Consider the following 18131-nt stretch of genomic DNA (forward strand, 5'->3'; position numbering starts at 1 on the left):
CTAGTGCCTTAAATGGTCCAATTGAGGGTTGGGCATTCAGCCTAGGTCTCAATTAGTGAGAAGTAATCAAGTGCTGGCTGTATTAATTAGGGACAATAAAAACATCGCCTCGGGGGAAATGCCAGCCAGGGTAGGGACACAGCGGGGAGGCGGGTTCACTGGATCTTCGGGAAGCCCCCTACCCAGTCTTCGTCTCCGTCGAGGGCCCTACTGGGTTAATTGGACAAAGGTCCCACTTCTCCGCGCCTCGAGTCCAGAGGGAACCCCAACTAACTCGGAGCAACAGCTGCAAATGACCGTTAACGCCCCGCGACCCGACCGGAAGAAACCGGCACCGCCCCCCCTCCCCCAGCGCGCACGCTCCGCGGAGTCCCCTCCCCCTCCACGGCCGAGCCAGCGTGCGCTTGCGCCCAAAGATCGCTCCTCCCCTTGGCCAGAAAGCGATCCCCATAGCTGAAAGGTTCCGCCTCTTCGGGAGGCCAGGGGCGTCCCCGCGCAGGCGTAGTACGGATTGCTCTCCGTGGCCGGAGGCGATCCCTAAGTGGCGCGAGCCTTCCTGCCACGCTTGCGCACCGTTGGCCTTCGGGGAACGAGAAGAGGGGACAAGGGAGGGAAGAAGGGAGAGAGCGCAGGTGCAATAAGCTCCGAAAGGGAAGGGCGGGTGGTGACAGATAAAGACATGCGCAGTTTGGGGCGGGACGGAGGCCTGGTGGGGTCATCCCAGCGCAAGCGCAGTGCGGTGTTTGTCTGAGGGTCGGACGGGCGGGAGGTGCGCGGCGGCGGCGGCGGCGGGGAAGATGGCGGCGTCCTCCCTGGAGCAGAAGCTATCCCGCCTGGAGGCGAAGCTGAAGCAGGAGAACCGCGAGGCCCGGCGGAGGATCGACCTCAACCTGGAAATCAGCCCTCAGCGGTCCAGGCCGAGTAAGGAAGTCTGCAAGGGGGGGAGGGGAATAGAGGGGAGGGGATGTGGGCGGGGCGTCAGGGTAAGAGGCCCCGCCCCCGATCCGCAAGCTCCGCCCTTTACTTCCGGAACCCCTTGGCTTCCCCCCTCCAGGTTCCTCTCCCTCCCGAAACTCCCCCTCCCTCTCTCCTGACCATGGGGAGAGAGGGTCACCCTGACCCAGGGCCGTGCTCCAAGTCTGGGGGAGGGGGAAGACTTCCGGTCCCCTCCTTCCTGACCTGGAAGGGGGCGAGAAACTCCCCGAGCCCCTTCCCGGACTCCCTTGCTTCACTCTTTAGCCCTCTTCTTCATTCCTCCTCCCTAAATCTCCTTGGGGACAGTAAGAGGGAGGAATTCCTCCAACCCCCTTCTCTCCCCCTCCCCCCTTTCTTAAACTCCTGGGGAGAGGAGCCTTCCTTCTCCCCTCCCTCGTCCCAAACTCGGGGAGATTGTGGGGAGGAGGAGACCCTCCTGTTTCCTAGGCAGGAGTGAGGGGAATGCTTGGTTCCCCGTCTCTTCCCATTCCGTTTCCAAGCGTTTATCCATAAGTAGCGTGTCCTCCTTTCACGTTTTCAGGCGTTAGTAGCCAGGAAGGAGTCGCTCTTAGCTTTGGGGGGAGAGGGGAGCAAAGGTTGGTCTTGCTGCAGGAATTTCGACAGCCCGTCCGGTGACAGCCTTAGGAGAGGAGACCCTCCAGCATTTTGTGGAGCCGGGGGAGAGCTCTTTATGGGAAGCCCTGGGTTCCTTTTCCAGCGAGGGAGGAAAGCTTGGGTCTGGGAACCTGAGCCTTCACACCCCGTTGCTGCCTCAACTCCCCAGCCTCCTCCCCTTCCCCTCCACAATACAGGTTGGGATTCCGGTCTTCCCCTCCTTGCCTCTCCTCTCCTTTCTAATTGGGAGTGCCTGAGTCCCTCACCTGGTAGTTCTTTTGAGGGTAGGAAGAAGAACAACAGTGGGACCGTTTTCCAGATGGTTGAGTAATGCCATTTGCCCAGGACCACGATTTGGGTAGTCGCCTATGCCTGGCTCAGCCATGAACTCCCACGAAGTAAAATTGACACTGGATTGGGTTTGATGAGGGGTGGGACCAGCCCCCTTTAATCAGAAAGAGAGGACTAGTGGGAGAGGGGGGTTCCCCTTAAAGGTGTCTGCATTCATTGTTGGTTCCATCCCATTTTCCCATCTCTGTTGGTTTTCTCATCTCTTCCCCTCAAATTGATTTGATGCCTCCCCTTCCCTTTTCTTCTTTGTTATGATTTTATTCCTTTCCTTTGGATGAATTGGTAGTTTCTGTTATTTATTGTGGTGTTGTTTTTTTTTCTTCCTTTTCCCCATCCAGTTATTGTGATCACTCTAAGCCCTGCTCCTGCCCCGTCCCAACGAGCAGGTACCAGCCTTTTTATCATCACCGCTTGGACTTCTGCATCATTGACTTAACTTGCTGCCTTCAGCTCGCATAGAACCGCTATGTGTTCAATTATCCCTGTCTATCTTTCTCTACCTGAGCCAGTGTGTTTGTTCACCTGTTCCTGGCTCTCTTTCTGCCTCTTTGTTCTGCTCATCATGCTTTTCTTTGTAGATTGCTGTGTAGTCTCTCTCAGCCTTTGCCTTTTTTGGCTTGCTCTCTGAGACTGAGTACAGGTGTGGATGTGTGGATGAATCCCTGTGTCCAAAGAAGTATGTGTGTCTTGTTCTTTGGCTCTGGTGTGGCATGTTGTATGTGCGTCTTGTTGATTGGCTTTATCTGACTCTGTGAGAGTGTGTGTGTGTCCCCTGATTATTTCTCTCAACATTTATTCCTGATTAGTTTTCTACCCCACCTCCTCACTTCATCTACCTGTTTCTACTATTTAATGCTCTTGGGGCCTTAGCCCAAACAGTGATTGAAGTCGAACCCAGGAGACCCAGAGAATTAGGATCTTACTGTTCCATTCCTGTCCCTTATCTAGCCTTTAGTCACCCAGATTTTTCCCCTGAGTCAGCACTTGCCAGAAGTATGATCTTTCCTCCTCAGTTTTCATTGCTTCTTGCCCCCCGAGTCATCATCTTAATTTGGGGAGCAGCCCTGCTGTGCTGGGGTGTTCTGTGCTGGGACTCTCCCTAGTCCTGATGATTCCAGTCCTGTTTTCATCCTGAAATCAACTCATACATAATGCCCGTTGGGATATTTCACCTATCTTCCAATTGACCCAGTTGACCAGCTACCCCATCCTGCCTTCTGCCCTGGGGTCCAGTTTCCTTGTAGCCAACTGAGGTGAAGCAGAGTGACCATGCAGCAGCGGAGCAGAGAGCTGTACTGTATCATTCTCCTGAACTTGAACCTAGAAGTATAGTTAGCTAAGTAGTGTAGAGAGTTATGAGTGCCTCTTTACCCCTCAGCTCCCATCTTCTATATCAAGTCATCACATATGCATAGGTCAGGCACTGGGCTAAGCAGTGGGAATACAAAGAAAAGCAAAACAGTTTTTGCCCTCAAGGAGTTCAGTCTGATGGGGAAAACCATAGGCAAACCAGGTTCATTTGTTGGTAGTTCTGTATATATAGGATTAGTTGGAGATCATCTCTGAGGGAAGTCACATTAAGGAGGACAGGAAAAGGCTTCTGGGAGAATGTGGGATTCAGGCTAAGCCTTGAAGAAAGTCAGGAGACACAAGTGAGGAAGAAAAGCCTTCCAGGCATGGGGGATAGCAACGGAAAAGGCAACCTGCTGACTCTATCCCTGGGAGAACACTGGGCCTGGAGGCAGGAAGACCCGAGTTCAAAGCTGTCGTTAGACACGGGGCAAGTCATCTAACCTCTGCTTCGTTTTCCTTATCTGTACAGTAGAAATAATAGCACCTACCTTCCAGGGTTATTGTGAGAATAAAAGGAGATATTTGTAAAATGTTTGGATACCTCATTGTTAGTTATCATCATCATCATTATAAAAGGCACAGAATTGGGAGATGAAGAGTCTTGTTCCAGGGACAGAAAGGTAGCAGGTCACAGGATTGTAGAGTAAAGGAAGGGTGTAAGAAGACTGAAAGGTGGGAAGGGGCCTGGTGATGGAGGGATTTAAAAGCCAAACAGGGGAGCTTATGATCTATCCTGAGGCCCGTAGGGAGCCGCTGGAGTTTATTGAGCAGGAGAGCGGCCCGGCCAGGTCTGCCCTGTAGGAAGATCAGTGTGACAGCCGAGGTTTGGAGTGACGAGAAGCTCGAGGCAGGAATGGTGACCGGCGGACTCTTGGCATAGTCTGGGCCTGCGGCAGGATGGAGGCAGCGCTAGAGGAGAGAAGGTAACGATTCAGAGGTGTTGTAAAGGTAGGATTGACGGGATTTAGCAGCAGTTTGGAGAGGGGAGGCTGAGAGCGAGGAGGCAAGGGAGGCCCCATGTGTTAGCATGTCCACTTTCTTGGACTAAAAGTGGCAGTAAGTTAACAGCCTTTTTTTCCTATTATGAGAGATGAATAAAACCATCTGGAAGCAGTTGATGGGAATTTTGTTTCAAGTTCCCCAGCCCTTTGAGCTTTCCTCTGGCTGGCCTTTGACAAACTGGGCAGGCAGAGCTGAGTCAGGGAGCCAGAGTCTGAACTGGTGTGGTTTCTTTCTGAGGACCTAGACCATCTAAGTACTTTTCAGCCCCAGTGCTCTCCTACCCTTGGATTAATTTCATTTGGAAAGTTCAGTCCCAGCTGGGGCCATAGTCCACCCCTTAGCTAGTTTCCTCATCTCTAGGCTGCATGACTTAGAATGTAGGGTGAGCTTGAAAAGGCAGAAGGTGTCCCTCATCTCTTTTTTCTATGGTCTTAACTTCTTGGCCTGTTCCCTCCCCAGATTTTAGGGAGCAGCAAAATGTGGGGATTGAAAGGCTTTCTCAAGTCCCTCCTGGCATTGGATAATATCCTGAGCCTCTTTCTTTTTCCTCTTGCTACTCAAGGATCTGAGCCACCGATTCTCACTTTACAGTGAAGGTACTTATGGTAGCCTTGGAGGCCAGCCACAAGTTCCAGTGGCAAATGGTGAGGTTAACGGCCCCCAGGCTGGCCCTAGTACAAATGGGACAGGCAAGAGTGGGGCCAGCTAATCTCTAGGGTGTCCAGGGATGTGGACAGAGTCATCTCAGAAGCACCGAGTAGTGAAGGTGGTAGGAGGAGGGGAGAGAGGTCAAGGAGGAAGGCCCTTGGCATTTGTCCTAAAATAGCAGGACAAAGAGTAGATGTGTAAATGGTGGCCACAAAGAGAAATACCTAAGACAGGAAGAGGTGTAGCACTTGAAATAATCACAGACTAGCCTTCCATGAAATTTTCCTTATTTTATAATGGGAGCCTTCTCTTTGCTGCTACCAGCTCAGTAAACCTGTATTAATTAAGGTAGTGTGCTCTACCTGGCCTTTGGGATGTCCAGACCTCTCCTGATGTGTTGGTGGATGTAAACCCTTTCCCCTTAATTTAGTTCGTACTTGGTGAAGCAAGAGAACCCTTTAGACACCTGAGAAAATCTGGGGGCTGGAGGATTGGACAGAGCTACTGCAGGCACTCAGAGTCCAGCCTCCTTACCTAATTCAACTGGAACAGAAAGACATCCATTCTAGAGAACTACCCATCTGCTTTCCCAGGGGGACTGTTCTCCCTAGAGACAAACAGCCTTGGAACAGAGAGGCCCATTTGGAAGGCTGACCTGGGAATCATCATCCTGTCATTTTTGTGACCCACCCATTTGGAAAAGGGCTGTGGGCCTTAGATGCCCTTCTCGGAGACCCAGAGTCGACTGGACTCCCTCCCCTTCTCTCAGTCAGGAGAGCCCGTGGTGTTTGCCTTCAGGCTTCCCCCCTGTTCCTGCTGAAGATAGAGGACTGGCCTAGAAGATTTTCTGAGGGAAGTCCCCTTGCTGAGCCAGGGTAGAGCAGCCTTTAAAGGGTTGTCGTTTCTGCCCTTGACCGTCCTGATTTCCCCTATCAATAGCTCTCATCTTTCTCACTTCTCTTAAGCCTCTGGCTCTGTTTAGCAGCTCCTTCCCTGCCCTTAGCAGCCCATTACCCGTACCTGTACCTGATACAGCTGGCGAGAGCCTTCGTTCATGAGCCTTTGGCTCTTGTCCTCTCTGTTTGTGACCCAAATTAATGGAGTGATAGGACTCCTGGGTTGCTTCTGGAGTTTTCTTGTCCTGAACCTCAATGTCTTTCTTTCTCCCTTCCCTCTATACTCTTCTTGTGGCTGTTCAAACTCTGGTGTTTCCATGTTTAAAGCTGTCTTTCTTTCCAGGTCTCCCACTCCTCTTTCTCCTTTCAAGTCCCTGAGTGTTACTCCTTTGTTCCTCATCCCCATTCTCCACCCCTCCCCCAGAGTGGCTGCCTGCCTGCCTGCCTGCAGCATGTCCTGCCCCTCCCGGGGGCTCTTAGTTGCATGAAGGGGCCAGCTCTCCTGCATGCAGGCTGCTTGATGTGATATAATTTGATAGGCTGTCAGGAGGCCTGATCTTCCCCATTCCACCCCACCTTGAAGAGGATGCTGGACTCCCGAGTTCCCTTTGACTTCTTCCTGGGAACCTGCCCCTCCCAACCTTTGGCTTCCATCTTTCCCTCTGCTTCAGGGGCTGGGTGGGCATCGGGAAGAGGCCCACTAGAGGTCGGCCCTTGTGTATAACCGTGGTAGATGAAGGGACTGACAGTGGAAGATTGGACAGCTGCGTGCCTGGGGTTCGTGCTCGGTTTGTCCTTGGGACCTCTCTGCTCCCCCCTTCCTAGGAGAGGGAATGAGCTTGAATCAGCTTTGCACACGGGCTCCACATGTCTCCCCACCAAGGCTTGGGGCCTTCCTGAATCCTTCAGGGCTTTGTTATACAAACCAAGAGCTGTGCCCCAGGGACTGGGAACCACATTGGGGGGCTTGTTTCCTATGCACTGAGGTGAGGAAAGAGCCCTATTCTGGGAGGTTTCTGGAGGCCCAGATAATAGGCCCAGCCCTGTTCTATTTAATAGCACAATTTTGGATAAGTGGGTTGCCCTCTTTAGGCCTCACTTTTTCCATTTGTAAAATGAGAGGGTTAGCTATAATCCCTCAGGTTCCTTCTACTGTTGAGAGGTTTGTGGTTCTCCCTGGCCCACCATCTGCTTTCTTTTAGGCTCTGGGAGGCAGGCATGGGGGTGCTGAAACTCTGCCAGTAGTGGAGATGGTGTTCCTGGGACCGTGTGGGGGGGCGTAGAAAGTATTAGGAAATCAAGTCCTCTTTGTTCCCCTTTCCCATCCCCTTCTCTGTCTAGGCATAGGTGTGCCCGACCTAGCATAAGACTTCCTGTTTTCTTTGGAGCTGCCAAGAAAATCTCTAGTTTGGTATGGGTTCTAGCCTTCCTAAAGTGTCTTGTCCCCTCTTCATTCTCCTTCTATAATCAGAGGAGTGGGAGGCTACACTGGCCCCTTTTCCTGGGGCTAAAGTGATGGGCAAGTCAATCCTTATGAGGTGCTTTAAGGTCCTTAAAGGCTAGCACTGGCAGGTAACCGAAAGCCAAGCTCTGTCCTGGTTGGGAATTGGGAGGGAGAGGAAGAGGGCGTGTACCTGGTTGTTTAGTCTTCAGATAGGCTTCAGCTTCTCTTGCCCTCCAGCCTGCGAGCGGTGGGCAGGGAGTTGGGGTTATCCAGTTGGCTGATACCCAGGATCGAATGATGGGGCCACTTGGGCTGGGCCATCTCACTCCCCGGAAAGTGAGTCAGGTAGGGGTAGAGCTGGGCTGAGAGTTCTCTCCTTTCATTGTAGGAACGGGGGGAGTGGAGGCCTTAGAGCCTTTCTAGGCATTAGCTTGGCTTCCTTCATAGCTGTTGGTAGTTGTAACGGAGGAGCTCTTTGGGTACCAGTCTTGTTGGACCTGGAAGATGGGCTGTCCTTGGAAAACTGACCTTTCTTCTTTTCCCTTTACACCCCTGGCTGTTCCTTTCCTCATTTCTCTTCTCACAGCTCTGCAGCTCCCTCTGGCCAACGATGGGGGTAGCCGATCGCCTTCCTCCGAGAGCTCCCCTCAACAGCCCACCCCACCAGCCCGGCCCCGGCACATGTTGGGGCTCCCAACGCCACCATTCATGCCACGCAGCATGGAGAGGTAAGGAGGCTGAACGTGGTCTGAGGTTTAGGAGATTCTGCGTGGCAAGCATTAGAGGCTGGAGGCGTGTGTTGCTAATCTTGGGGAAAGCCCTGGGATTGGGCCTGGTGGAAGAGAAGCAGCTTTGGGACAATAGGAGGTGGACCTGTGTGGAATTTTGGAATAGGAAGAATAAGGAAATAGACCATTCAGGTGTCCCTGTTAGGGTAGGAAGAGTCAGTGAAGTTTGCCGCTCCATTGGGTCAGGTTGTCTGGGGGCTACCAGTGGCTGAGCGTCTGTCTCTCAGAGTCACTGTCCCCTAATCTCTCCCCTCCAGCATAGAAATTGACCAGAAGCTGCAGGAGATCATGAAGCAGACGGGCTACCTGACCATTGGCGGCCAGGTGAGGGTGATTATCTGTCCTTCATTCCCCTTTCCTGTCTATTGCCTGGAAGCAGCATCAGGAACCTTAAGTGGGAGGTTGCATATGGACGGTGGAGCCTTGGGGTAGTGTTCTGGTGATTTCTGGGCAGGGAACAGGGATTTGAAGGACAGAGGCCAGAAAAATGTTTGGTGATGGTAATGGTTCCACTCCTCCTCTTCCCCAGAGGTACCAGGCAGAGATCAATGACCTGGAGAACCTGGGTGAAATGGGCAGTGGCACATGTGGCCAGGTCTGGAAGATGCGATTCAAGAAGACGGGCCATATCCTCGCTGTCAAGGTGAGACCAGCCCCATCTGCCGTCCCTTCTTAGACCTACAGATCAAGGTTCTCCTGCTCTTTCTCTCTGGGTCTAGGGCAAGAGAGGGGCCCTTGAGGAGGGCGGGTCACACTGTCCCACTCAAGGTGAGGCCTTGCTTCCAGCCCTCTTCCTTCCCGGCCCTAACGCCCTTTGCAACGCCCCTGCTTTTGCAGCAAATGCGACGTTCTGGAAACAAGGAAGAAAACAAGCGAATTCTCATGGATCTGGATGTGGTGCTTAAGAGCCATGACTGTCCCTACATCGTCCAATGCTTTGGGACCTTCATCACCAATGTGAGTAACGGGGTGGGCTCAGATAACAGGCAGCCTGCTTCATGGCCTCGCCTAGAGGAAGCCCCCCACACATTGTCTGTTCTCCACTCCCCTGCCACCCCCTTCTTCCGCCCCCCCATCCCCCACATACCTTTATGAGTAAATCAAGTTGCACAAAATTCATTCTTGGTTTGTAAATTAAAGGTGCTAAAGTATTGTCTATTTTCTCTGAGTTTCAGAGGTTCCCTTCCTCCCCCCAAATTCTGTATTCTCATGGCTTTATAGTCCCTGGAAATGTGCCATCCCAGGGACAGGTTGCTGGGGGGTAAGGAGGCCCTTTCCTCTCTCCCAGCTCCTTTCCCCTCATTGCCTCCACAGACAGACGTCTTCATTGCCATGGAGCTTATGGGCACCTGTGCTGAGAAGCTAAAGAAGAGAATTCAGGGGCCCATCCCAGAGAGGATTTTGGGCAAGATGACTGTGGCTGTAAGTAGGTGGAGATGGACCGGAGGCACCATCAGGGGCCCCTTCCCCCAGAGATGGGTTGGCACTGGGCCTTCAGAGCTTTCCCCTCGAGCCTGGCTTACAGACATGGATGTGCTGCTGGGAGGAGGAGATGGATGACCCTGAGCCTCTGGCCGAGGTTTGGGGACCTTCCGCATCTCCTGGGCTCCATGAGCGTGGCAGGGGCTGTAGGAAGAGGTGGCTGGGCTGCTCCCCCCCAGAAAGTAAGAGTCGTGACTGGATGGGGTGGCTGTGGTTGCAGATCGTGAAGGCACTCTACTACCTGAAGGAGAAGCACGGTGTGATCCACAGAGACGTAAAGCCGTCCAACATCCTGCTGGATGAGCGGGGCCAGATCAAACTCTGTGACTTTGGCATCAGTGGCCGTCTGGTGGACTCCAAGGCCAAGACGAGAAGTGCCGGCTGCGCGGCCTACATGGCGGTGAGCCCTGTACTCCCTCCTGGGGTCAGCCGTCACAGCACCTGCCTCTGGGCTGCATCTTCACAGACTTGAAGTTTTCAGACCCAGCATGTGCTTAAGTGTCCTTTTGGGGGGGGGGGGGTTTGAGGGACATTGTGAGATGCCAGCTTGTGTGTTTCATTTCCACAAGTTTGGGTGCTGCTGACCTGGGCTGGTCCTCTGGCCTACAGGTAACCCTCCCAGGCATGTCCTGGGCTCTTTGCTTTATCCTGTCCTTGTGGGTATGTCTGTGAGAGCGGTTGGAAGAAATTATCCTTCTCTTCCTTCTTACCAGCCCGAGCGGATAGACCCTCCAGATCCCACCAAGCCTGATTATGACATCCGAGCTGATGTGTGGAGCCTGGGAATCTCACTGGTGAGCCAAGCAGAGCTGGGCCAGACCCCCAGCAGCACCCTGGGCACAGGGGAGGCCAGAGCAGCAGCCACTGAGGGCTGAGCACAGTTGTAAAACAGAAATGAAAGGATTAGGAAGGATCATGAAGGGAAGGCCATAGGCTTGAGAGCCGTCAGGGGCATTTGACATTGGGAGAACCTTCCCGAGTGGAATGGGCTCCTCGAGAGGGGGTGAGCTCTCCACACAGATGGGGAGTGATGACCTTTCAGGCTTATCATAGAAAGAAGTCCTGTTCAGGGTCATATTGGACTGGGATGGCCTTTGAGATCAGAAATGCTGTGAAGGAGGGAAGCGGGCAGGGTAGAGAACTTGCTGCAAGGGGCGGGGCCTGCCTATTGGGGGTTAGCGAGAGGGCAAAAAAAGGAAAGGCAGCAGGAAAGGTGACCACATTCTCAGCCCTTCTTCCCTAGGTGGAGCTGGCGACCGGGCAGTTCCCCTACAAGAACTGCAAAACTGATTTTGAGGTCCTCACCAAGGTCCTGCAAGAAGAGCCACCCCTTCTGCCCAGCAATATGGGCTTCTCGGTGGACTTTCAGTCCTTTGTTAAAGACTGGTGAGTCCTCTCCTCTCCCTGTACCCCCAGTCCTCAGTTTCCCCCCATTTCTTCCCTCCACTCCCTACATGTCATCATTTCAAAACCTTTGTTTAGCCGAGTTGTAGCCAATACCAGCCTAGAGATCAGGGCGGGGTTGGGGGGTAGACAAGTCCTGGGGAGCCTGTTGTACACACTGCAGGGGATACACAAGGGGGACTGCCTAATCTCTCAAGGAGTCTCCAGCCAGGGTGGAGAGAGGGTGGACTCACCCACTGGGATACAGGGCATCCCAAACATCCAAGTGTGGTTTTAAGTTTATCAGAGCTCTAACAAAAGGCACTTTAAGGCTTTAATGATCTTTTGAGGAGCACTTGGACGTTTGGGATGCCCTGCATCAGCTTTAGATTCTGTGTTTCAGAATATAAAAACCTGTGGACCTTTTTTGAGAAGGCAAAGATCATCATTGGCCTGGGATATTCAAGGAAGGATGGGAGGGAGAAGAGGAGAGGGCCTTGTTGGCAAGAGTGCTTGAGAGTATTGCCCTGGGGAATGGGGGAGTGGATGGTTGGGAGATAGGAGGGACATATTGCAGAGGTTCTTGACCACAGAGCTTAGGAGTGGGAGCTTGATCCTGCAGACATTGCTTTTCAAGGGAACAACTGCCCAAGAGTGCTCATGGATGGGGTGAGGTAGGCTTGAGGGAGCTCCCCAGGGAGGGAGGGCCCCAGGGACAGGAGCTTTTGTGCCTGGTCTGCACATTTTGGAAGCGAGGTGAAGCTGGGAAGGACAAGTGAGGGGATTAAGGTTCAGAAAGCTCTCGCTGGGCCAGAGCAATGGCTTCAGCCAAATAATGGGAACTCCAGTGGGGATAAGTGGCATGTTTCAGATTTGTGTTTCCAAAATCAGTTCTCCTGTTACAAGAAAGGGAAAAGCAAGACAGTGGCTCGAGTGACAAAGATCTAGGGCTTTTAGTGGATCACAGACTTAGTGTGATTCAGCCAGAGACAGAGACACTACCCTGGGCAGAGCCTCTCGTGGGTGTCCTGGCCAGTGTGTAGTGGCATGTTATAAGACCATACACACTTGTGCATGTTCCCCAGGAGGGTCTAAGAGAGTAAGAGCCAGTGTTAGGAAAATGGAGCAAAGGAACCGGGGAGAGGTGCATCTGAATAAAAGGCTTCTGGCAGGGGAAGGGGGGACATGGGACATGCCAACAGTTGTCGGTAACTTGGAGGGCTCTCAGGAGCAGTGGGCAGGAGGCCTGATTATAAGGGACTATTTGTCAGCCCCTAAGTAGGGTGAGTGGCCCCTGTGCACAGCGTTACGTGTCAGCAGTAATGGAGAAGTGATTCTTGGTCAAGCAGCTCCTCATAGCTCCACACGTGCAGGCTGTGGGAGCTGGGAGGCAGGGTTGGAGAAGAGAGGTTGTGGAGATGGGCTGTGGGGCTGCTTGTTGGTGATGGCTGCTGGCAAGAGAAGAATCATTTTGGGGACTTAGAACAGGCAAAACTGAACACTCCTCCAGGTGTGCTGGACAGAGACAGGGTAGATGAGAGTGGCTTCTGGGAGCTGTAAGGTGGCACGGGGACATTTGCTTCCCAGTCAGAGCCGGTCATCTCTTCAGTCAGGACAGTGGGACACTAGAGAGAAGAGAACCCCAGGCCTTGACTGGGTTAGGGTGCGATGCGTCTCAGGCTCGGCCCTCGGATTCCCAGGCATGTTGCCAAGCCCAGCTCTGGCTTTTTTGGCCCTCACCCCTGACAGCCCATTTCCCTCCCATCCTTGGGGTAAAGGGGCAGGAGCTCTTTCCAGGAGCCCTCAGTCATGCTTAGATGTGCCAGGCTCTAGTGACCAGCACCAGAGACTAGGAAGTTTGGGTTACTCTCCCCTGAAAGCATGAACAGTCATTTTTTTTTAACTCTTGGAGGGGGCAGCTAGGTGACACAGTAGATAAAGCACTGGCCCTGGATTCAGGAGGACCTGAGTTCAAATCCAGCCTCAGACACTTGACACTTACTAGCTGTGTGACCCTGGGCAAGTCACTTAATCCTCATTGCCCCACAAAACAAACAAACAAAAAAAAAACCCAACCTCTTGGAGATCCCTTGAGGAAGGAGGGCTTGGGCCTATCTGGTAGGTGGCAGCCTTTTGGGGTCCTCACTTCTTGGAAGGGCAGGACAAGCTGGATTGACTTGAGGAGCAAGTCACCCCTTACTTCCCCCCTACCCATAACTGTCTTGTCCCCTTTAACCTACCCCACTCCAAGAGGGGGAGTGGCCCCTCTTTCACAAGCTCATACATCTGTGTTCTTACTCCCCAGCCTTACTAAAGATCACAGGAAGAGACCAAAGTACAATAAGCTACTTGTGAGTACCCTTTGCCTTCTTTCCTGGGGCTGAGTGGGGACACCAGACTTTTCCATGGTCTGTGGGGAAGGAGGGAGGAGAGGCCGGAAGCCTGCTTCCTAGGCTTGACCCTTCCTTCCTGTCCGTCTCAGGAACACAGCTTCATCAAACGATACGAGATGTTGGAGGTGGATGTGGCGTCCTGGTTCAAGGACGTCATGGCGAAGACAGAGTCTCCCCGGACTAGCGGCATCTTGAGCCAGCATCACCTTCCCTTCTTCAGGTAGCCAAGTGGTGACCAGCCTGGGAGGGTCAGCAGGGGCTGGGGGAGAAGGGGGCAAGACAAACGGCCAGTCAGCCTGCTCCTCCCCCCACTCCAGCTGCAGCAGGGGCTATGCCACCCCCGCCCCAAGATGTACCAGTCTTCCACTCGCCTCCCCCCATGCTGGCGGGCCAGATGTCACATGGAGCTGGGGAGGGAGTACGGAAACATGGACAGCCACAGAGAGCTGAAGACAGAGTGGGGGCCTCCAGACCCGCCTCCCCCACCCCCTGCCTCTCAGCTGAGGACAAACTGGCACCAGTTGGGCCTGCGGCTCCTTTCCTGGGGGAGAGCTGTACGCCCCCCTCCCCCTGACACTGTGAACAGAAGAAGGAAGACAGGCCCACCATTAGACTCTATTTATTCAGTTGTAACCTCTGGGCTTGGGTAGGCTCCTGGAGGCCCAGGAGAGAGCTGCCTGAATGTTCTCTTTGCCCTCTCCTGCCCACTCTGCTGGCTTGAGGATTCGCTTTGCAAGCCACAAGGGCTGGGCTAGGGGGGCCTGGGAGGGGTCGCTTGCTGCTCTGTGGGTGTCACTCCCAAGGCTTGTGTCCCTGGGAATGGGGGGGGGGCCGGGGAGGAGCACATCTGGCCAGCTGGGGGTGGTCAGATGGCCTGCGGTGGGTCAGTTTTTCTCTTGTTGATCTCAGGGGGTCCTTTATGGAGTTTTATTTTATTTTATTTGGGGGGATATGGTGGGGGTGGGGTGGGGTGGGGTGATTCTTACATGGGGGTGTTGGTACCTTCAGAAACTTTAACCAAAGTCGTGTTTGGCTGCTTGTGGCAGTGGTTCAACAGCGAGCGGGTGGTGGGGACTCATTTAAATCTGTACTTTGTCAGCAGAAGGTCCTGATTGCAGGGGTGGCACTGAAGGTCCTTTACCAGGGGCATGGCATCCCCTGAGGGTGCACTGTGGCCTCCAGGAGCCAGGCGGGGTGGGCTGTGGCACCTTTTCCCTTGTTTCCTCCCTCCTGGGCATGCTCAGGAGGAACGGAACAGATGCTGGCTCCTCCCCAGTCATCCTGCCCTGAGCCAGACCCAAGGGTGTTTTGTCCAAAACATGGAGGGACCTGGCTTCCAGCTGGGGCTGAGTTGAAGATTTTGGCTGCCTGCTATCTAAGACTTCCAAATTCACCTTCGTTCTGGGGCCAGGGTTTGGAGAAGCTATGGCAGCAGTAGGGGTTTGGCATCTATCAAGGGCCACAGACATTGGTGTAGAAGGGACAGAAGCAGGTGAGCGGGTCTAGCGGGCAGGCCGGAGGGGCTGGAAGGGAGGGAAGGAGACGGAGTGAACGACAGAGCAGGTGGAGGCAGAGGGTGAAGGGTGTGGAAGAGCCAGGAAAGCTGCAGGCCCTCCCTGGAGGGCTTCAGACTGAGGAAGAGAGGTTGGTAGAGACGGTTTGAGGATGTGAGATGGGGCAGAGGTAGGGAGTGGAAGAGAAATCTCAGAGGGGATCAAGGTATTTGGGAAAGGTGGGCAAGCCTAGTGGTAGAGGGTGAAGAGCAAGTGTGGCGGGCAGGAGAGGATAGTGGCTACAGGTCCCTGGCCCCAGCAAGCCATCCAGGGCTTCCTTCAACTCACCCCTTGAGCTGGCATGCCGTTCTCCAGGCTCGAAGGTAAACAGGCCTAGTGCCCTCTGCCTCCTCACAGGACTGACCTTTGGGCCCCCTCTGTGCCCAAAGCTAGCATGGGGTGGGGGGGGGCCTGTCTTCCCACCCCTCTCCAGGAAAGGAGACAGGGCAGGACCCTGGGAAGCATCTAGGCTGAGTCTCTCAGGCCCTCAGACAAAGAAGACAGGAGATGAATCAGTCCCCATGGCCGCCAGGCCCACCTTGGCACTCGCCTTGCCAGGTCCCCAGAGAATAGGCAAATGCAGTTTTATTGCATTGTTTCTTAATTATTATTATTATTATTGTTATTATTATTATTATTTGCATTTGATGCGTGAATAGAGGTGGTTCTTGGCCACCCCCTGTTCCAACCTCAGCCTCTGCAGAACCTTCAGGTGGTGGGCAGGTGGGTGGGCGAGGAGGGAGGAGGAAGAGGTATTTCTTTTTTTCTTGGTGATGCATGCAGATCAAATGGAAAACACCACACACACACACACACACACACACACTTGTGTGCACAAACACACTGGTGTGCGCGCACACGCACTCTCACACAGACCCAGGAGGGCCCCCCTTCCCCCAAACAAAGGAACCAAGGCCAAAGGCAAGGACAGCACAGGCCGATGGACTTCACCGGTTCAGCGTAGGCTTTAGCGTCTCTCTCCCCGTGGTGTCTGTAGTCTGTCCTCATTGGTGTACTTGCAGAAGGCCGCATGTTCAAACTAGAGGAGTGACCTTTCTCTGCCCAGAGGGCCCCGGGCACCAGCTCCCCCTGTGCTTGGCTGCTGCCTGCACAGAGGGATTTGGGGGCTGTGCCCTTGCCTGCCCTCACCTCCCGAAGGCTGGCTGGGGACCCCTTTGTACCAGGGGTAACCAGACCTCTCCTGCTCCCTCTGTCTAGGCAGCCAGTCCCACTCCCCCCATGCCCAGGAGCCAGGTGGAAGTACTTTCCCTGAGGGGCGAGGGTGGCTGCTCAGTGGCAGGGCCCACTCGGCTCTGGTTTGGAACTGTCCGGTTTTATTTTAATTTAACTATTTTCTGTTTTGTGAGCATGCGTGCTCTTCCCTCTCCCCTGGGCTCAGCCCTCATTTCAGTGTTAAATGGATACGTGCCACCCTTTCCTCTCCCTTCCCCCCAAACCCCAGCCTTCCCAGGTCCCAGTGGTTAGGCCTGTCCCTCTTTCCTCTCCTCCAGCAGAGCTTCCTGAGCTGACTCCCAGGCTGGGTTAGCCAGATGCCTGAGCCACCCCTGCCCCTCTTCCTTCTCAGGACCTGTCCTGGGATCCTGGCCAATTTTCCAGGGAGAAGCCAGGAGAGCCAGTGTGGGGGTAGGGGTTGGGGGAGAGCTGAGTGGACCTGGGGCCTGGCTCTCCCCACCCCCAAGCTTGTGGCCCCAGCTCAGCTTTGTACCTCGTGGCTGAAGGCAGTGGTGGAAGCATGTGTGTGCCCCTCCCTTCTTACAGGGCTTGTGGGGGGGGCAGTGCCTACTGGGGGGCACCTAGGCCAGCAGTATTGCCCCATTGTCCCTTTTTCAAAAACAAAATGCCCTTGTTTGTAAACCCTTCTTAGAAGCTTGAAAATTAAAAAAAAATAATAATAATAATAAAACCACCACCAAAAAAAAATCCCTTTTCCTCAGGTGTGTCTGGACTGAAGAAAGGGGCTGAGGGTTGGGGGGGACATAGAATTTGCTCTCAGGGTGTGGTAAGAAGAGGAATAGAGGTGAGCAAGAAAGGCCTAGCCACTTCCATGCCTCTGGAGTTGGCCTGCCTTGGGCTGGGGGTGGGGAAAGGGGGGCTAACCTTGAGAATCTGGCTCTGAGGACTTAGTGGGGGAGCTGAGAGTCCTCCTCTTGACCTGGATTGGGTGTTTGACCTTGCTGATGTAGGTAGGTCAGGTGAGACTACTCTTAATCCCACATCTCCCAGTACAGGGCCTTGAGCCACTCTTCCCTGCACCAGCATGCTCAGCTCAGGTGTCACTTTGGTGCCCTCCCCCACAGTAGTCTGAATGAAGGCCTGGAGATGGCCCTGACAAGATACCTTCCCTTCTTCCACCCCCACCCCATCTGCCTGGATCCACAACCCTGCCAATGGATACTTTCCCCTTCCCAGCAGAGGGAGGGGGAAGGCCAAGTGTTCCCAATTCTCCCCAGTGTGCTACAAACTCAGTCCAGACACAGGTCTAGCTGCCCACAGCTCCTGTGCCCTGTTCCACGTCAGCCCTACTACTGGGGTGGGTCCTGATCCCATCCAAGGAGGTGGATGTGAGACCAGTTCCCTTCTCCAGCAGACTCCAAGGACAGTCCTGGACCCCCTTAGAGATATGGTGGGATTGGCTGCTTTCTTCCTTCCCTTCTTCCTGCAGGCTCCCACACCTCCCCCAGGCAGAGTGGGTAGGTGCTGGGGGTATTGGTAAGGATATCTCAGCCCTGTCCCCACCTGGCCCATCTCTATTTCTCCGGGCTCATACTCTTCCAAGGGCAGTGAGGGCTTAATAAACCTCTTACTCTCCAGACTTCTGATTCAGCTTTCCTTGACTCTCAAGTTCTTTCCTGTCGGACCCACTCCCTTCTGGAGGTGCTGCAGGAAACCCCTTCTCCATCTTAGAACCTTTCTCTTCCATCACGGAGGGGCTTAGTACGGCAGAGTGGGAGGGCCGGGGAACTCACCTCACTACCGGAGAGGGAAACGCATTGGCCGCTTTTCCTAAGAAGGGGACACCTCCCCCCCCCCCCAGGTCTACCAGAATCTGCCTCCTCTCTCCGGTGCTCCCAGGACAGCCTTGGGAGACGTAGAATCCGTCATGAACGTGAGTGGGGGTGTCGGTCTTGGAGAGGGGGGAGGCGGCAGAAGCAGCCGAAGGAAGGTCTCGGTATCCAGACCTAACAAAGCATCCCACCCCCAGGCTCTTGCCGTGTCCTGAGGATGAT

The 18131-nt window shown here is 54.0% G+C and overlaps 1 protein-coding gene across 5 annotated transcripts; it reads left to right on the forward strand.

Moving 5' to 3' along the window:
- Positions 1–492: 492 nt before the first annotated feature.
- MAP2K7 (mitogen-activated protein kinase kinase 7) lies at positions 493–18116 on the forward strand. 5 transcript variants are annotated; one of them, XM_043962754.1, is made up of 13 exons: positions 493–921; positions 2280–2327; positions 7871–8012; positions 8330–8396; positions 8602–8715; positions 8910–9029; positions 9387–9494; positions 9775–9954; positions 10268–10348; positions 10798–10940; positions 13243–13288; positions 13420–13550; positions 17939–18116. In XM_043962754.1, exons 1-13 carry the CDS (start codon positions 798–800, stop codon positions 17994–17996), a joined length of 1362 nt encoding a protein of 453 aa, XP_043818689.1. In that variant the 5' UTR covers positions 493–797; the 3' UTR covers positions 17997–18116. The 5 variants fall into 5 exon arrangements, with proteins under 5 accessions (XP_043818689.1, XP_043818672.1, XP_043818697.1 ...); XM_043962737.1 differs by lacking the exon at positions 17939–18116 and adding an exon at positions 13648–14270 and having other exon boundaries at positions 495–921; XM_043962762.1 differs by lacking the exon at positions 17939–18116 and having other exon boundaries at positions 500–921; positions 13420–13790.
- Positions 18117–18131: the final 15 nt, after the last annotated feature.

This window comes from Dromiciops gliroides, chromosome 1, assembly GCF_019393635.1.
Source record: "Dromiciops gliroides isolate mDroGli1 chromosome 1, mDroGli1.pri, whole genome shotgun sequence".
Classification (NCBI taxonomy): Eukaryota; Metazoa; Chordata; class Mammalia; order Microbiotheria; family Microbiotheriidae; genus Dromiciops; species Dromiciops gliroides.